Source organism: Perca flavescens, chromosome 7, assembly GCF_004354835.1.
Source record: "Perca flavescens isolate YP-PL-M2 chromosome 7, PFLA_1.0, whole genome shotgun sequence".
Lineage (NCBI taxonomy): Eukaryota > Metazoa > Chordata > Actinopteri > Perciformes > Percidae > Perca > Perca flavescens.
The window spans coordinates 16,887,500-16,907,566 of NC_041337.1; the positions used below are offsets into that span (position 1 = coordinate 16,887,500).

Below are 20,067 nucleotides of genomic sequence, written 5' to 3' on the forward strand. Positions count from 1 at the left end.
TGGGGGAACTTTGGGTTCACGGAGCCCCCAGGTGCACCAAGGGGATCCAGGTGGCCCCCAAGCATATTTACTATTTATTTTTTTAATCAGCTAACGAGTTTTGAGTATATGGTGTGACTTTTATCTGCCTATTCTCTTTTCCTTCTATCTACTTACCTTCAGTAAGGCAATCATATTCTCACAGGGGTGTAGAATTCTGGTGCCCACGTAGCCTACTAAGCCTGAGCAACTGGATCCTAATGGGGCTTTCGGGCCCTCTCTAGTCCCTATAATCTTCACCACCTACCTACCCACTAATGAAGGATGCCTACGCCACTAGCACTGTGGCTGTGGGGGAGTAAACACTTGCGTTTGTGGTTTAAAGACCTGTCTGTGGCCAATGTGTCATTTACTTCCAGATAGAGCGGACCCATAGGGACTGGTGCTAACAGGATGCTAGCGCAGCACTTCTCAAATATAAAACAATCATGAACACAATGTGAACCATTTCTGAACTAGCTCATATTCAACTCACAGAAATTGCAGTGCTGTACCTGACGTTGGACGACATCTAGAGGACAAAGTCTATTTAACAGGTTTGCAATGAATGGCCAGTCACAACACCACAAGTAAAACATTGCTTTTTATGTTTCTTAACATAGAACAAATACATTAAAAATATTCAGTGCAACATCAAGCAGTAATAAATATGCATTACTTAAATAATTTAATAATAAATAGCAACAATCAAATAAATACTCTCACACAATTAAATAGTTTTGAGTTGTAAGGATAAGAAAGACGGTCAGTTTTTCCAACAAGCGACCATTTAGTCCAGTCAAGAACAGTCTTGCATTTGCAGTAGTTGTGGCAAAGCCTTATTAAATAACAGTTCATGATAAAAAGTCTAGAAAAATGAAGAACAGAACAGACATACATTATGTCACAAAGATTTTCCTCAGGAACACATTCACAGATTCATATTTTGATATGGCTTGTAACAAAAGGCTTTAATTCTATAACAAGTAACACTGACCTGCAATGGGGGCAGCTGCCTAATAAACCTAAATGAAAGGCAGGCAGGCCTAACTCTTAAACATGACTGCATCTTTTCCAGCCCATATATCAATATGTATCTGTTATTGTACATAAGTGATATTTTATAGAGAATGCCAGTCAATATTAAAAAGGGTAATTCATATGTATTTGTTTATGAATTAGAAATGAATTGTGACAAAACCATGCCCTCCACATTTTTTTTTTTTTTATATATAATTGTTTGGGCATTTTAGGCCTTCATTTGACAAGACAGCTAAAGACATGAAAGGGGAGAGAGAAGGGGAATGACATGGAGCAAAGGGCCGCAGGTCGGAGTCGAACCCAGGCCCGCTGCGTAGAGGAGTAAACCTCTATATATGGGCACCTGCTCTACCACCTGAGCCATCTGGGCGCCCTGCCTGCCACATTTTTGATATAAAATCTATATTAAAATTCACTAAACCTTTGTGATTTTTGAAATTTACTTATGTATCCAAGTAAATGTGGATATCCAAGCAGTGGCTTGAGAGACATAATATAAAGCAAGACAGATTTACTGAAAAGGAGAAGATATCTGGTTTGCTATTTTGTGCAATTTTCCTTTTGATTATAGCAGCTGACATTACAGAAACGTCTGTCAGGTCTCACTGGCCTCAAAAATGCAAAACTTATAAAATCATGGGGCTTTGTCTTGTCATTGAAAAAGCCCGGCTATAGATCCTGATGGAGGTCACTGTGTGAGAGAGGTTGGTAATGCTCCTCCATGCCCGACTTAGCTCGATGCCTTTGACCAACTAGTCTCTGGTAGTAGGCCTGCCGCTGGTGATCTGGGTCCACATTTACCCAGCTGTTGGCCATCCACTTCACCCCACGCCTGACTGGGCAGTCACCGTGGAGGGAATACTCATCCAGCTCACCCATCCAACCTAGGGAGGGCAAGGGAGAAGAGGAACAGCATTTGAAGAGGATTGAAACTCTGAGTTGATTTCTAAGCTACAGTACTTCAATTAGAAGAAGAAGACAGACTTTATTGATCCCGCAAGGGATGTTGTTACAGACACACACATTACTCACAGGCCCGAAATACACACACGTGCCCAGTATGTATGCATGCACTAATGGGGAGAGATGTCAGGGTTTGGTGCCTTGCCCTAGGGCACCTTGGCGGTGCCCAGGAGGTGAACTGGCAGCTCTCCAGCTATCAGTCCACACTCTATACTTGCGCCGTACAGGGACTTGAACCAGCAACTTGAACCAGCAACCCTCCGGCTTCCAAGCAAAGTCCCTACAAACTGAGCTACTGCCACCCCCAATAAAATTAGATACATTTTGATTGTTGAAATGGGTTAATCCTGGTCATAGGAGTCACAGAGTCCCGATGAGTTACAGAAATAAATAACCAAGAGAGGAGAGAGAAAATGAAAATTGAGGGAACAGAATACATGGGAAAAGAGGGTGCAGAATAAAGTGAAAATGTAATACTTCTTAATATCTTGTTCCCCCACAGGCTCTAAGTCCATCAGCTGATACTGGCAACTTTGTTTTCCAAAATCTGAAACAGATCCTCCTTTCCCACAAGTAATTTTTGCACTAGGTTTACGTAATGGATGTGTGCGGCACATTTTGATTTTACTGTTTTCTATGTTTCATTCTTTTTATTGTATGATATATTGTATGACGTGTTTTATTCTTGGTTTCTGATGTGGATACTTGCTGGTTACTGTAAAGTGCTATATATAAATGTTGATTGATTTTGGGATTAAAACAGAGAATAGAATTTATGATCAATTGTCACCTCTGTAAAGTGTGTGCAAATGATACCGCTAAAGCCTTCAGTTCTTACCTCTACCATCAGATAGATGGTTGTACCAGAGCAGAGCTGTCCCAGCAGTAGGTTTTATTCTCATGTTCCCTCGGTCACATGTCTCCCGGGTGTCCGTCAAATCAACTCCAAGCTGTATCAGTGCCTAGGGCACACAAAACTGTAAAAAGCTTGTGTCTAATCATTTATTTTGGCAAACTGTGTTCACTTATGGGTCAGATTCCTTGTCATGGGTCAGCACCGTCTGCATGTTATCAGCAGCATTCAGCTCATGTGCAGTTATCATCATTTCACAGTGGTAAAAAGGAAAAGAGGCTTTGCTGGTTTAGGACTGTGAGTTGTTAAAGAACACTCACCTGCTCTTCATAGGTACGGTTGTCTGCCACAGGAAAGGTGGTCTCACCACCTTCCTCTACAGAGCTGAGGTAAAATAACATGGTAAGATACCTGGGATAAAACAAGAAAGGAATTGACAAATACAGATCAATATGAATCAATGTCTCCTCATACCCAAAAGAGATTTTGTTTCATGCACCAGTACTTTGTATAGCGGTCTATAAAAGAAAGGACAATACTTCAGCAATACAATTAACAGGTGAGAAAGCAGAGAAGTTAGGGCCCAAAAGTGATCATGACACAACTTACTATAAAAATGTAATGAAAAGCTAAGCTAATTTGGATAATTAGGTTGTGTGTGTGTCCAGTCTTTGATATGACATAACTACTAAACTGTCAAGACTAGAAAAGCCACAGAATATAAACTAAACAGAATGTACATAACATACATACCTGCAAGACACCTCTGTGAGAGCAGATGTGTTTCCTGCCAGTCGTGTGTGCGCGCAGGTAGTCTCTGAATGAGCAGGGCTGCTATCATGGTGGGCATTACTGAAATCTCCGTGATCATAGCGAATCACCTGCAGTGGCTCACTCAGCTCAACCAATGTGGAAGGCAGACGTGTCAGACTGATTAGTCTAAGCAAAAGACATAAGAGAGCAAAATACAAGCATATAACAAATCATGAGTGTATGGGCTACTATTGTAAGAGCATGACAATGTGTGTCTATGTGTAGTTACCTGGTCCTGAGTGTCTGCAGCACTTGGTGGGATCCCGGGCCTTGGTAAAGCCACGTATGTTTGTTTCTCTGTTTGAACTGACTCCGGTGCTTCCCGCTTCGCTGTTGTCCTGGGCGCTGGGACACATCATAAACACGCCTAAAGTCCTCCAAGGTCAGCATCCCTGAAAAACACACACACACACACACACACACACACACACACACACACACACACACACACACACACACACACACACACACACACACACACACACACACACACACACACACACACACACACACACACACACACACACACACACACACACACTTCCTTAATGCAGCTGGAAGTACAGTTAAAATATAACCTCATAGCTAGAGACATGAATGGAGACCTATTTAATTATTAACCATCATATCTTTTAGTTATGCGGTATCACAATTCTAGTTCAGTTTTATTGAATCTTTAATTCTTGGACAATGTAATGAACAGGAGGCTATAACAGCCTCCCTACTCTCTTTTCCTCCATAACTTCCTTCTTTGTCCAACTGTATGCGGTTACTCTCAGCTGAATGAATATCTGTCCCCCATCATTTCTCCTGGGAGACCGCACCCCAGCCGCAACAATAGCTCTGGGGTGCAAAAGAAGAGGTGGCCGGGGAGGGGGGTGAGTTAATGACAGAGTAGTGGACGAGGGAGTGGGGGGGGATACAAGGGATCCGGGGGGAAATTGAGAAAAGGGGTTCGAGAGTAATCAGTTTTTAATGAGATAGGATGAGGCACATCCGGACTGGGATGTGTACAACGCCTGGCACAATGGCATCAGGTCAAAACGGTGTCACCCCTCTTCCGGCCTTGCCACTCACAAAGACTCGCACGCAATCACAGCGACATGTCAGCTACTTACTCTTACCAGTACACAACCACTGCAGAAACACTCAAAGTTCTTTTTTGGGAAGCCAAGAAATCAGATGAGGACAAACTTCAATGAGCTGTTAAAAGTGAATAGTAGCACCAGTCTCTGGGTTTGAATCTTTGCTCTTTTTTCTTACTTTACTTGTCCGTGTCTCAAAGAGCTCAAAATTTAGAAAGTGACATTTTTAATTGTGATTAGAAGACAAATTCATTCCATTTCAAGTCACATTCAGTTTATCATGGTGTATTACACATACATACATACATACATACATACATACATACATACATACATACATACATACATACACACACACATACACTTCTGTTAGTAGGGATTTTTGGATCCTGTTCTTCAGTCCCGAAGGCACCAAAATGTTTTGATAAGGTGTTGAAATATGGGAACGGTCATGAGGCTTCTGGGTATTATTCTATGCTTATGCAGAACCTGGGGTATGGAGCCTGGACAGCCCTCAACAAGACATGGGAAAGGGATCTAATTATTATTGGCTTCCGTCAATCCAGAAGAAGGCTTGTGAGATGGCTAGGGTGGCGGCATTTGAAATAATGTCACATAAACGGTTTGCCAGATTGGATGTCTTTACTAGAAAATGGGAAAAGTACCTGGGCTTTCTGGAGGGCTCCTAAAAAGCTTTGTAATGGGAAGAGATGTGTATGATGGGCTTATGGTGTTGTCATTTATACACGTTTATTGGCTATTTTTGTTGAATGGTTTTGAATATTGTAGTTACTGTGTCATCTTTTCTTGATTTTTATCTGGATGGGTGGGGATGACGAAGGGGGGTGAATGTGTTCATGTTACGAATGTGTTCATGTTACGAATGTGTTCATGTTACGAACAACGTATGTTGTTAAAAAAATAGTCACAAAAACTAATTCATTCAAATTTATACTGTATGTGCCCCAAAACTCAACTGATGCTGTGCTCCGTATGGCATCCGTCAGAACAGTCACAAATGTACTGACACACACTCAGGCAAACACACACAAGCCACAGGGGCACTACTAACCCGTTGGGCAGACTTCCAGACCACTGAGTATCTGCCGTAAGTTGTCTGGGTTCAACCAAGTTCCATCTCGAGAGTGCGAGTGACTCACAATCTGGAGAAGAGAGACACGTTTTTCTTATTTCAGCAAGAAGCGTAACATGTTCTGACAGTTCGTCTGATTTTCCATTATTTAGAGCAGGGGTCTTTGACGTTTTTTAAGCCAAGGACCCCTTAACTGAAAGAGAGATGGATCAAGGACCCCCTACTACATATTGTATAAAATTAAGTTGCATATTAATTTGGGCCGACAATAACGTGTGGGCAGCCTTAAGCCTTAATACTTTTACCTTTTATGCATAGACTACTAAACTATTCAAATAGCCTAATAATTATTGAAATGATTTTATAAATCATGTTTTAACATTATGTGGCACAGTAAATCTTTAGGATGAACTGTATCTGTGGATGGCTACCTTAGTGACTACCTTACCTATACGCCAGTAAGCAGTAGGGATTTATATTTGCTAATAATACAGTATTTCCCTCCTACAGCACTATGGCCTATGGATACAAGACATTTCTCTCTTGTCACCTCCTGTTTCTGCAGCAACCCATCCTGGTTTAGGTCCAACAGACTGAAGACCTCCTCTGTGCTGAAAGAAAGTAGTGGCTGGTTTGACTCCACTTGTCCCTGGCTGGGCGCTGTCGTCTGGCTCTCCATCAGACCCTTGAGCTGAGCCAGCTGCACCACCACACGGCCCTCCTCCTCTGACAGGAAGCTAGGGATCTCTAACAGGAACAGGATACACATACTCACCCAAATCACGTAATGCACAAAATTAGTTTTTTTCCAATACAAATTACATGGAGTCTGTGGAGTCTAGATTTTCCCCAGGAGAGATTAAAGAAATCTCAGTCAATTTATGTTAGTCGCTGATTTTTGAAAGCACAAATTAACTGCCACACTATGTAGCCAAATACACAATTACAGAAAATGAAAGGCCCATATTATCATACTACCAGCAGGCTCTCTGTCTACCCTAGATTAGAGTGAGGATCAAGGATATAGGTCTACAAGCTATCAAAGAGAGTGCCTTAGAGATTATGCAACAAAAATATGCAAAGCGTGGCTGACATTCTGAGTTTCTTCACAGGTTAACTGTTTGTTGTGCATAGTGATTCACACCTTCACACGTGAAGATTATACACGATGATTAGGCAGCAGTGAAGACGCTAATTGATCAAAAGCAAACACACTAAAACCTTTTTTCTTTTTCAGCTGCAGATTCACAATCGCAGTCTATGCCATCACTTCAATCACCAAAAATGTCTCAAGTCTGAAAATTTGCACAAACTCTGCACACATGGAACTTTATTGCACACCTGAGACGGTGAGTAAGTGATTTAAGTGGATTAGAAGATCGCTGTTGACATTACAGGCTTAATCTGTCAGACTAAATGGATTACTTTTGATTGCTTAACAAAACATTTCAGTGTGAAGGGGCAATTTCGAAATAGTTTGATCAGTGTATGCTAACAGTAATATAATTAGGATGTGTAGGCCCTAAAAAGCAAGACAAATCCCATGAACTACTTAGTATAATACTTTCTCATTGAAACACTGATTCAAAACAAGCTAATTGTTTTAGCACCTCTTATTTTATCTGTGTTCCCAAAATAAAGATCATGTGGAATGCTACATTAAATGTTGTAATAAACAGACCCTCCAGTTAACTGTGTGAAAATCACTTAACTTTGGAGCAACAGCTGGATGCTAATTCATTATACCTTTCTTTCTTGCATGTTTTAGTGGGTGTTTAAGCACAGGAACTCTTTAGTGAATGTATACATAGACTAGTGTGTATATAATGAGTAAAAGCTATTCCCTTTTGTCACTCCCCAGTGAGCCATATGTGGTATAGCCTATCCCACGGGCAGGTTTAATGAGTGACGACACTGGACTCAGTAAGGGCTTCTGAGAGTCAGTAATTGCTAATATGAATTAGTACAAAACGGTAAAAGAATCTGATTTGGTATTCTCATTTACAACTAATACACATATTAGTTATGTTGTTCCAAGACACTCTACATTAAAACAGGCTTCTCCACATTTTCTCTAATTTTTGCAATGCGTCTCTAAATATTTCAAGTCCATCTGTGTTTCTAGTTTTCCTAGAAAAATAGGTACACCAGCAAAGAGTCCTATTCTATTAGATCAATTTATTGACCGGATGTGTGAAGGTGCAAATGACTCTTTCATGGTTCCCTCCTGTTCTCTTCCAAAAATCCATCCATGCCTGTCAGTCATTTCCCCTCTTAATAAAAGGCTTCCGGCAGGTTGGCTGCCTGTACAGTAGAGACCTTGTTTGTCACCCGTGTCTTTTACACTGTACCCACTTGGTTAATCCCCATTGTCCAGTTTAGCCTCATTAATCTGGATAACTGATATGAATGAAGGGGGACTGAGCCTTCCTCTTCTCCCTCCCACCACTGCCCTTTCTCCCCCGGAAAGGAAGTGACCTGCTTGTCTGAACAGGAATCAGGCCATGGCGACGCAGCAGGACGACACCAATGTTGTTTGTGTCTCTCACACACACACACACACACACACACACACACACACACACACACACACACACACACACACACACACACACACACACACACACACACACACACACACACACACACACACACACACACACACACACACACACACACACTTCAGTATTGGTTAATCTGCTGATTCTTTTTTTAAATTAATAGAGTTATCATCTGGTCAAAAAAACATCAGACAATAGTGGACAATTCCTATCACAATGTCTCAGACCCAAGGTGATGTCATCAAATGTCTTTTTTTAGGACTAACACCAAAACATTGGCATTGTTCCTCAGAAAATGTTGATTAGTCAATTGTCAAAATACTTGATTAATTTTCTGTTGATCAAGTAACCATTGCAGAAGTGCCTGCACACAAGTCTCACATGTTCTGTTACTTAGAGAGTTTCTGGATGTTGATTACCTTCTTTTGAAGGGTTTTAGCTCTGCAGTGATTTCACATTGTAGCCAAATTGTCTCCTTGCTATTATGGACATCTTTTGTCTCTCATGGGCAATAAGTACTAATAAAAACATCCTTTCGCTTATAGCAGCAGAGGGAGCGATAGATACAAAAAAAATGAGTGCACAAGCAAAGAGGTCAGGGCAGGACAGGGTAGTTAGGTGTGGGTTGGAGGAAAATGCAGGATGGAAGGGGTGGAGGAGTTTCACTACATGAGGGCCAGTCTCTTCCTCAATTCAAGCTGTGGGGATGAAATGGCAGACAGCCAAAAGTATCCAAATGCCAAATCATCCACGTTACTGGTCTTGAGCTCTGTCAAACACACTTAAATCTTCTCATAAATGCAAGTGGATCCACAGCTCTAATAACACTTTAATGTGTGCCCCACCCCTTTTCCCTACTGTTCTCTACACCTCCCCTTACCCCTTCCTATTCAAATCACCGGCCACTATAAATACACCTATTCTGCCACCCTCTCCTGCACTGTCACACAGGGGTCTTCATTCACTCAAGAGACAAACTTCAGGATTTCTCCTCCTTTCCGACATCTGCCCCAGGAGAATGACTGCAGTGTTCTGCCCTCATTTTATCAGAAAGTCCTCCCATTCAGCCTCCCTACTATTTCTCCTTCTGCTTGCTGGGCAGAGCACTACAATAGCGGCTGGTCCTGGTAGAGTAAGGGCAGGTCTGGAGGGACGAGCGAGGGCTGAGGGCAGGGTTAGATCTGGAGTAAAGGACAAGGGCGGGAAAAGTGTGAGTATTGAGGGCAACACTGAAACTGGATTTGGAGATACTCGTGTTTCTAGACCAGGAGCTGCAGCAGGAGAGGATGGTGAGGGGTGGGCGGATCCTGGTACTACTACTGGCTTCAGGTCCATGCTTTCTATAGATGAAGGTGGACTGTGGGAGCCCCGCAGTTCCTCTCGCTGTGTCCCTATCCCGTCAGGCATGGCCTTGTGCCAAAACATCGGATATGACACCATGAGGATGCCCAACCTGCTGGGCCACGAGTCTCCAGCGGAGGCTGTACAACAGAGTGCCAGCTGGTTGCCACTACTTGCCAGAGAGTGCCACCCTGATGCTCGCATCTTCCTCTGCTCTCTCTTCGCACCCATCTGCCTTGACAGGTAAGTTTAAAATAAAAATAAAAAATCCTTTTTCTATTAACATATATTGTCAACCTTTTTAGGTTTTACTTTTTATAGGAACTGTAATGTTCACAGGCCAGTACTCGCAAGTTTTTGTTTAGAAATGCTTGCTATTGTTGTAGAATGGTTCATAGTATAAAAAATATAAACAAAATAAAATAAATATTAATAAGATGAATGACAAAGTTAAATAAGAGCAGGGTCATCAAGGGTTAACACCTTTTGAAAGCTATGCAAATTGATGCTGGTATCTGGGGAGAGGCCAGAAACCAAGCCATTTTTGTCAAATTAGCACCTCTCAGATTAGTCAATCTAGTCTACCACTACACTATTGATTCAAATCATTTCATCTATTCAATGCTGACAATGTTCCCCTCTCCATCTTTTCTTTATCAGGTTTATATCGCCTTGCAGGAGTTTGTGTGAATCTGTACGGGACAGCTGTGCACCAATCATGAGTTGTTATGGCTACCCCTGGCCAGAAATTCTGCGCTGTGACCAGTATCCTGCAGACCATCTCATGTGTATCTCCTCTATCACCAACAGCACTGTTCCCACAGGGGGACGCAGAGGTAAGAAGCTGGCTACATAAACACATTTGCTTGAGTTGACCTCATTCAACAAACAATTCAATTAGAGGTTTAACCATTTCAGTGCCTCAGGCAAGCTGTCGGGATTGTGAGCTGGAGGAGGCATCCTCTTCAAAAGATACATTGGAGACCTTTTGTAGGAGTGATTTTGGTGAGTATCACTATTGTTTAATCTCTTCTCTCCTGTTTTCCATCAATTCTGGACAATTAATAGACACAAAGAGCACACTGAAGTCGATGCCAATCAGGGTTTTGTTTATCTGCTTTCTTCCCAGTTGTGAAACTGCGTCTAACACGGCTCAAGTCTAGCCCAGTAAGCCTGTCTCAATTCTCGCTGGCTGCCAAACTGGACGTTCTGAAGCATGGACCACTGTTAGGTGGGCAGATCCGCTCCCGCATACAGCTGTGGCTGGAGAGGGATGCCACCTGTGTAAGGAACATGACACGACTCAACCCACGAGGCGGGACCTTCCTAGTGACGGGTACAGTGCAAGGGGAGCACCTGGTGGTCAATAAGGCTTATGCCTGGCAAAGACGAGACAAGAACCTGATGGCAGCTGCGCGCAAATGGAAACATCACAGATGCAGGAGCTAGGAATAAGTGCTAGTTTCAAAAATTCAAAAGAACTGAGATGTGGAACAAGCATCAAACAGATATGCATAAACAAAGGACCGGCATAGCATTTAGAATTCAACTGTAAATGATGCTTGGTCTAGTCTTTTCAAATCATTTCCAAACTTGTCTGGTTATGGAAGAGATAATATGCTGTCAGCTGGTCACAAAGGAGCTCATAAAGTACTAACACACTGTATCTCAGGCAGCTGAGGTCAAAGAAATAAAAGATGTTTAATAGAAAATGTCAAATGTACATATCTGTGAATTTTAAGTAAATATCGCTGGTCTATATTTGTATGGATTTGAGAAAGATTAAATGGTGTGTTCTAAATCCTAATGAAATGTCCTTGTAGTCAAAGACAACAGTGCACTTACCAAATAGCAGAGGTTTCAGGCTGATTGTCCTCATCTCATGTGTTCTGTCTGGCACAAGGGACACCTGCTGAACGTGACCCACCTACAGATGGACAAGAAGGATCATCAACACAATCTGGTCGTCAGGGTTTAAATGCATGGACATGTTTATAGCAACTCTATGTCCCATTCAATTCTGATGAATTTGAAATGTTTCAGGTCGGGCTGCTGCTAAATTAAGCTAGGCATTTACTGACAATTTGTGAGTATTTTACAAGATTACTTAAAGTGTACTTTTAATATAAAATATCAGTAACGTTAACCATACTTTTACTTGGGTAACATTTAAAATACAACATTAAATTGCCATATTCTTCGTACTGAAATGATGGCAGTTTTCTTACCCGTATCCCCTCAATGCGAGGAAGACTGTAACTTTGAGTATAGTCTTCCTCTACGTGTAACGGTAGGTCTCCTGCAGCTGGGGCAGGATGGGGCAAAGGGGTTTCGCTTTCGCCGACTGATGCGGAGCTGGTCCCGTCTCCACTGACAAGATCCCCGGGGCCGTTGTTGTAGTGCACGTACAGAAGCAGGCCAATAACATTCAGGATATACACATGAAAGAAGACCATGATCACCACAAAATAAGCCCGAGAGCAGACATTACTTCTCTGGATGTTCAGTCGAGTGGAGCGCAAAGGGGCTTTGAGGGAAGATGGGGGTTTGTCGCTGCCGTCGTGTTCTTCCTGCTCCATTAAATCTCCCTGATCGTTCTCCATTTTCGCACCAAACAACCGTAATGGAAACTGAAGCTATCTATTTACAAGGTAATGTCACTGTCGTTGTCTGTCGCGTTACGTCTGTTGGTTTGATATAATTAGCTGGCTGCCTGACGTTAGCAAACCTAGCTAGCTAGCTAGCTAACTAGCTAAGGTTAACAGTTAACGGCAAATCCCACTGCAAGTCCCTGGCTATTTCGATAAAAATCGCTGCTGTCGTCTCTGCTGCGTTTACCAAAACACACATGGCAGCACCGAGTGAAAAAACAGGTATGACGACAGTCGTTTTCTTTGATAAATAAAGGTGTCATCATTAACTAAATCCCGTGTTAGCTAGCTAACGTTAGCTTAACTGGCTGGTGCCATGTTGCGCTGCCCCTGACAACCTGCCTAACAACAAGGCGGGGCAAACTAACGACTACAGATGAGCCGCCATTTCAGGTCCCACAGTAAACCTCTAGCGGCCTCTAACGGATGAACGCCACATTCAAGTATCGTCTGGACCTGACTGACTTTTCAACACACTAGTGGTGGAATACGGTACTGGTATCCTTTACTAAAGTAAACGTACAATACAACACCCTCTACGTTACAAGAAAAAGTTGTGCATTAGCTAAACACTCTAGCTACTTAGCTAATGTAGCTAGCTAAGTAAAGTAAAATGTGGAGTAAAAAGTTGCTACTGCATCCCTAGCTACATTTAGCCTAGGTAAGTTACCTCTGAAATGTTAGTAGGTCTACAGTAGTATTACATATAAGTTATAACGTAGGCTACGCTCCCTCAAAATGGTACTAACGTAGCTTACAGTATTTTGCCTACTTTCCACCACTGCACCGCACAGGAGGTGAACAGTTACCATGATTTTACAAATACTGAAGTCATAAACCAAATCCCACCAGTGCAGTCCCGCAAAACCCCAACTACTTTTGACTAGTCGCCAAAACATTAATTAATTGATTAATTAGCCTAGGTTTTTATTCATTCGTCATTGTATGAATTAATGTAATTGATATCCAGGGTTATATTCAGTTATTATAGCCTACTATAAAGTTGGGGGAACTAGAGTCGGATTTAAAACATTAGACTGCCCTGGTTCCTAAATGTAGGCTACTTTTTATTTCCAACCCTGCACCCCTATTTTGTGACACAAGCCTAAAGTTAAAGATGTTAAGCCTTGAGCCCAAACTGAGATAACCCTAATGACATCATGAGTAGCTCTTGCAGACACTGGATAGCTTGCTCTAAAGCCACAGAAAATATTATAATTGGTTTATAGGCTGCATACTTCACATGTAAAAGCAGCAGTGTCCCTTTAATACATTGGTTATATTTTAATTTATTTAAATACTAACTGAATAGGCCTACTCTAAAAATACCAGAATCAGCTTCCAAACCCCACCATGTATCATTTTTGTGTAATAGAATATTAACTCAAACACTTAAACATTCTCAACAAATTTGAACATTGTTCTGCCTACAAGTTCCAAATGGGCTTTTATTGATTGTTATATTTCACGTGGCATTGCATTACTGTGCAGGTTTTGCCTTTATTGAGTTGTATTTTAATGGCTAGATATACAGGAACTAGAAACTCCCTATAGGATTTGCTCTAGTGAATTAATTCAGTCTATGAATGGAAACATGCTGCTGTTGTTTAAATGAACCACACGGTGGCAATAAAGAACAGCAGGCAGACTTCTCAACAGCGTTTGCTGTGTCATCTGTGATTTCTGACGTAATTGTTGTGGATCCAGGTGTTTCCCAGGAGAAAAAAGGGTGATCATATTAAGTTTAATTAATTTTTTATTTTATTAAAACATATTGAAAGCACGTTATGTGAAAATCTTGGTAGAAGTCATCCAGGTGGCAGCAATTTTATATCAAAGGGAGAATATGCTTGTTACTTTTGTATCTGGACTGTATTTAAATGTAATCCAGTTGACCCAACTCGTATTCTCGATTCTGATGTGTGCATCAGTGTGAATTTATACATTTTCAACTTTGGGACCTTAGGAAAATTGATTTGAAAGGGGCAAGCAAAACTTGGCAATTATCCTTATAAGCAGTGGAGGATCATACTTAGAATTTCCATAATTTTCAGCACATGCATTATTCACAAGGAATTTCTCTGAGGTGCATATTTAGAGATGGGAATGCGGCTTGGATAATGAAGGCTAATTTCCCTGGTGAGACTGCCCCCAAATGAATCCGTCTGACCCCCCTCCCTCTTTTTATAAAAGAGAGAGAGGGTTGGGGGGTGGAGGTTAGACACACGCACACACACACACACACACACACACACACACACACACACACACACACACACACACACACACACACACACACACACAATTACACACACCCCTTGCGGTGTTTTCCGGGAGCACGCCACTGCTTCCACTGGGATCCACACAGCAGCAACGATTTGGTTGATCATCACCGGACGGGACGATACTGTTTATAAGCGAAAGTTAAGACAAATAATGCGTTATTACAGGTCAATAATGCACGTACTCAGGCGACGGGACACTGCGACACACCGTATAATACAGGGATAAGATTTACCTGACGGGTAATAGGCAATCTGCTGTGTTTTACAGCAAAGTAGTTGGAAGAACTTGTCGCAGTGGATTTCTTCCAGCGTGCTGCCTGGATTACCGTAAACAAGTGGAACAATAGTCTCCTGCAGCAGAAACACTAGCAGGTCAGTGGCAGCGGTATTTTTGTTTATGTTCAGTCTGTCTTCACTTGATCCTGTAGCCTAAATACAACGTTGGGATAAGCGACCATAACCACGATAGTCATATCACTTGACATTGCAGGTGGAGTTTAATTTTTTTTTTTTTAAACAAAGATATTCGGTGTTTTCTACTATTATACTGCATAAGTGTGCGTCTGATGTCGATACTTAGGCTAGGCTACTCTTCAAATATCACTGTAAAACTCCGAATCGCAAAAGTGACACCTAAACGTGTTAAAATAGCGATAATTGCACCAGACCATCTGGAGTTTAAGTCCCTAGAGCAATATATTTAACATAGCCTAGCCTACAATAGTCCCAGGGTCCTAACCCATGTACATTCACAATCATAACGTCGAGATTCTCAGGGATGGTTCCAGTCCAATTTCCATGGAGTTTCTGGGCCGGCCGGGTGGCTGTGTAACTTTTCTTTGCCCTGCTTGACTCTCCTCCTCCCGGATACTTCCGTCAGGAAAACACGGGGAAAGAGGAACTGACCGAAACGCAAAAGGCCTGGAAGGTGGAGGAATCTCTGCCAGGCAGGCCCGACACGAACTGCGTTTTTGGATTGTGGTCCGTGATATCGTAGTAGGCTGCTTGCTGCCTACTTATGTGCGCTCTGCCTACAGTCATGTTACATGGAATATATGTCAGGACCCTCGCTCGTCCGCAAATGTGACAGTCCAATCCTGCGGCCATGCAGTGTTGTCGATAACCTCGTGGATGTTCGCCGATGGCAGTGTAGACTAACACCAAAATAGGTTGAACAGGTATTGCCTGTCCATCTCAGTGTGGGATGTCCGGAAAACCCGCACTAATCATTTAAAATTTGTATATATTTTATGGCATATAGACAATTGGATTACATTTTTGATAAGTATTTAAAAACACCATACATAAATGAATGACTTTTGTAAACTATTTGTATGTTTTTGGGGCTTCCTGCCTGGTCTTATATTTTTGCACAGTGTAATGTCCTGAAACTACATGTATGTGCAGTTGCACAGGATGCACCTGTATCTGTGTGTTCTGGTTTGAATGTCACACAGTTGTACACTATTCTGTGGTCTAATAATGACGTTTTTAATTAAGAAAGGGACTCGCTGAGATTAAAATTCTGTCTGAGTGTCCTGACAAGTAACAATAATAATGGCGCTAAGTAATTAATAATTTTCGGCTGGCCAATTATTTAATGTTATCATGTACCAACTTTCAGTGGAATCATCATATGAATGATCATATCTTGTGATGTTCTACAAAATTATGTTACCCAAATGAATAATTTAAAGCAAATTGTACATGAATACATTTACATGTGTTAAACGCTTTGTCTGAAGTAAAAGTTACAAAGCAACACCGGTCATTACATTGAACAGCAGTTTGATGATATCATTTTTGCATACATTTGCCATATTGATATTGGAAAAACTTTATGTTTCAATATTGTGATATTGATTTCAGCCACATTATCCAACCTTAAGTGACGTTAAAGCAATGTTTGTGTGACCCCTTTAAACCAAATCCCTCCCGAAATCATGAGGCAGACTTTCTATTTTCCTTCCTCCTTTTGTGGCTGAAAATGGCATTTCAGATGTTTTGCCTTGTCTTTTTGCAGTCTTGTGCTTCTGCTTATTTATTCATCTTCTTTCTATAATTCCTTCTCCTCATCTAACGCAGGAGATTTAGGTAAGGCCTTAGTGACAGAAGAGATGCTAAGGAGGAACCACTGGCTTATAAGGAGAATGGACAACTTTTTGGATTATCTGTTGGTTTATGTGTGTGTTTGTGTGGATGTGTGTAGGATTCAGTAGTTGGGCAGATTTGTGCATTACTCATGCATCCTCAGGCCTCAGTGCCAAGCATTGTTCGAAGTGCCACTGAGTGCCCATTCCACTCTGCCACATTGCATCTGAGTGCATTCATGCATGTGATCCATGTGCCACTGAATTTGCAGAATAATGCTTGTTTGTTTGTAGAGCTGGGCAATATATCGATATTATATCAATATCGTGATATGAGACTAGATATTGTCTTAGATTTTGGATATCGTAATATTGTGATATGGCATAAGTGTTGTCTTTTCCTGGTTTTAAAGGCTGCATTACAGTAAACTTATGTCATTTTCTGAACTTACCAGACTGTTGTAACTGTTCTAATATTTGCCTTTACCCACTTAGTCATTATATCAATATTCAATGCAGTGGTGCTGCTCAGCTGGCGACTCGCAGCTTGCTATCTAATCTAATATCCACATTACTGATGATTATTTATCAAAAATCTCATTGTGTAAATATTTTGTGAAAGCACCAATAGTCAACACTACAATATCGTTGTGTTATCAATATCGAGGTATTTGGTTAAAAATATTGTGATATTTGATTTTCTCCATATCGCCCAGCCCTAAATATATATATATATATATATATATATATATATATATATATATATATATATCTTTATATATCAGGTTGCTGATATCAGCTGTTGAAAATGTTCCTTCTGTTTTGATAAAAGTAATTTCTGTCTGTATGTATCAAATTTGCAGCTATTGTTTGTGTATACTACAGACTCCGGTCCATAGGTCCATTCATTTATTTGCCTCCTAAAGAGGTATCAGCCTATTTGGCAGAGGAATCCCAGAGCAAAGCTGGCAAAGATTACATGCTGCAGCACTGTTTGGCATCCCAAGCACTGGAGGGCTGGAAGTTTTTAGCTGACATGAGCGTGTGTGTGTGAGCGTTGTGAAGATTTTCTCCGTCTCCTTTCTTCTCTTCACCTCAGACACAGAATCTGCGGTTCCAGCCTGGGCCTGTAACCTAGCAACCCAAGTGGTGTGTGTCTTGAATAAATCAGACTTGTTCCCCCTCTGTCCTCCTCAGGGATGTGTCTGTTCACCTCACCTCCATGCTATCACACACACACACACACACACACACACACACACACACACACACACACACACACACACACACACACACACACACACACACAGAAACTGCTCACAGGCTATAATCAGGCACACACAAATAACTTAGTACAAAGTTGGAGAAGGTTTTATTTCTTTACTCCTGTGTATCATTTACCCTATTAACATCCACTCTTTTTGTTTTATTCAACACAGCCCATGCTATACTGCTCACAAATTCATCAAAAGTGCTCTGTATTGCTTTCAAACTAAACTAAAACAGTAGAAGTGGTTGTAGTGTCTGATTGAGAACTGCCTCCGTCATCTGGAGTGGGTCCCTCCATTTAGTGGGAGTTATGTATCAGAGTTGTTTGTGGTTTGCCGGTTGTCTAGTGAGTGTGGCCTGCACATGCTGCAGCCTGGAGCCACATGTCTCGTCCCACCCACTGTTGTACCTCTGCCAAGCTCTTCACACTGCCACGTCCATCTGCACCAGACAACAATCAACATCCATCCAATCTTACAAAAAAAAAAAAAAAAGCAGATGGGAAAAGTTTACTAAAGTTATTAGTTAAATATTCCCATTAAATTAATGTTGTTTTCTTATTTTGCATAATTGTTTACAAGGCAGACTACACCTTATTTCATCACATTATAAATAAAATTGGAAAACTCATAAACATATATAATATACAGTGGTACCCTAAAGTGTTTCCCTCTATGAGCCGCTGGGTAATGAGTGTCCCACTGCATTACTGTTTATGCTAATTCAACAGAGATAAGATGAAGAGTGTGAAATTAATAATTATTGTGTGTGTGCGTGTGGACATGCCCGGATGTGAACGTAGGTGTGTGTTAATGATAACACTAGTATGTATTTATCTGGATAATAAGCAGTGCATTATATTATCGGCTGTTCCCCCGTAATGTGAGTCATTTATTCTTGAATATGTGTGGATGGATGAAGGCTGCAAGGTTGCATGAAGAGAACCCAATCTCCTTGTCTAAGCAGGCTTCTTATCTAGTGAAGTCTGGGAAATGGGACATGCAAATGATGGGGGAAGGAGATTCATTCTATACTGATAATCCATGGGTGACGGATGATATGAAATGAATGTGAGTTGCTCCCCTTTTGTTCTTTTGTTACCCTTTTAAACTTTTTTTTTTGTCTTGGAGAAACGCCTCCAGCTGAGGTGCAAACCGCATCCAACTGGGCACACGTAAATTGGCAAAGGCAATGTTGTTAGCAATGGCTACTCGCCTCAGTGCATCTTCTACTGAAAAAAAGCTAGTCGTCCTGAGTGAGGATCGCTGGGTTTGAATTCCCTCAGAGCACTGGCTGTCTCTAATAGGCCTGAAAGACTGAAAGCCTGAAAGGATGAATGGCTTTTGTTGAAGCATCCAAGGTTGGACACAAAGAGAAAGGCAGTGGGTGCCGTGTGTGTGCGTGTGTGTGTACTTGCGCATGTCAGCTCTCGAGCCCCTATGGGTTAGATTGAAGTAGCAGGAAGTGGAAGGGAGACAGAAATACTCCGCCATAACTGCTTTTACCTCCAGGCCAGTAAAGCAGAGCATAGAGGAACACGACACACACAAAATGACTTCAGCACACACAAATACACTCATGCAAAGACACATACTGTACATACACACATAAACCAGATTTACAATATCTGCTAAGGGGCACTCTAAACAATACTATATATAATGTAACTGAAAGCTCAGTAACGTTAATAGTTATACACACGCAAATACACAATGAACATAGACGGGTCACCGTGAATATGAAAAGCACTTTGCTGGAGAAACAATATGGGCTTTATCTCCATTTATTTTAAGGATGGGATGCTTCTCCCTCCTGTAATCATACACAGTATATACATTATTTGAAACCAGCTTTCCATTAGAGTTGTTTGGTTGCTGTCACATTGACATTACCTTAAGTTAGACTACCGTAGAATCAGCCATAAAGTGTGTATATAGAGTATAAAAAACTTTATTCTTATTATGTTTTGGGCTTTTACGGCCTTTAACTGATAGGATAGCTTGA

The 20,067-nt window shown here is 41.4% G+C and overlaps 2 protein-coding genes across 10 annotated transcripts in view; one reads left to right on the top strand and one right to left on the bottom strand.

The window, feature by feature from the left end:
* Nucleotides 1-1,381: 1,381 nt before the first annotated feature.
* Nucleotides 1,382-13,218, bottom strand: LOC114559156 (transmembrane prolyl 4-hydroxylase). Its single transcript, XM_028583648.1, has 9 exons — nucleotides 11,997-13,218; nucleotides 11,614-11,695; nucleotides 6,417-6,613; nucleotides 5,846-5,936; nucleotides 3,918-4,080; nucleotides 3,629-3,814; nucleotides 3,196-3,286; nucleotides 2,861-2,984; nucleotides 1,382-1,943 (listed from the first exon to the last, which is right to left on the bottom strand). Exons 1-9 carry the CDS (start codon nucleotides 12,369-12,371, stop codon nucleotides 1,729-1,731), a joined length of 1,524 nt encoding a protein of 507 aa, XP_028439449.1. The 5' UTR covers nucleotides 12,372-13,218; the 3' UTR covers nucleotides 1,382-1,728.
* The window catches only part of LOC114559154 (cyclin-dependent kinase 17), a 39,413-nt gene continuing 31,416 nt past the window's right edge, over nucleotides 12,071-20,067 (top strand). For 2 of the 9 annotated variants that reach the window (XM_028583645.1, XM_028583647.1), the window contains exon 1: nucleotides 14,723-15,076. The gene's annotated coding sequence lies outside the window, so the exon portion shown is untranslated. Of the gene's footprint in view, nucleotides 12,420-12,729; nucleotides 12,912-14,718; nucleotides 15,077-20,067 lie in introns of those variants that run through there. The other 7 variants (XM_028583640.1, XM_028583641.1, XM_028583639.1 and 4 more) reach the window with 7 other exon arrangements.

Coding starts and splice junctions, on each gene's coding strand:
- LOC114559156 (XM_028583648.1), bottom strand. CDS start 12,371: ATGGAGAACGATCAGGGAGATTTAATGGAGCAGGAAGAACACGACGGC. Junction 6,614..11,613: donor CCTGAAACCTCTGCTATTTG/GTAAGTGCACTG, acceptor TGTTCCTGTTAG/AGATCCCTAGCTTCCTGTCA. Junction 3,287..3,628: donor CTCACAGAGGTGTCTTGCAG/GTATGTATGTTA, acceptor GTTTTATCCCAG/GTATCTTACCATGTTATTTT.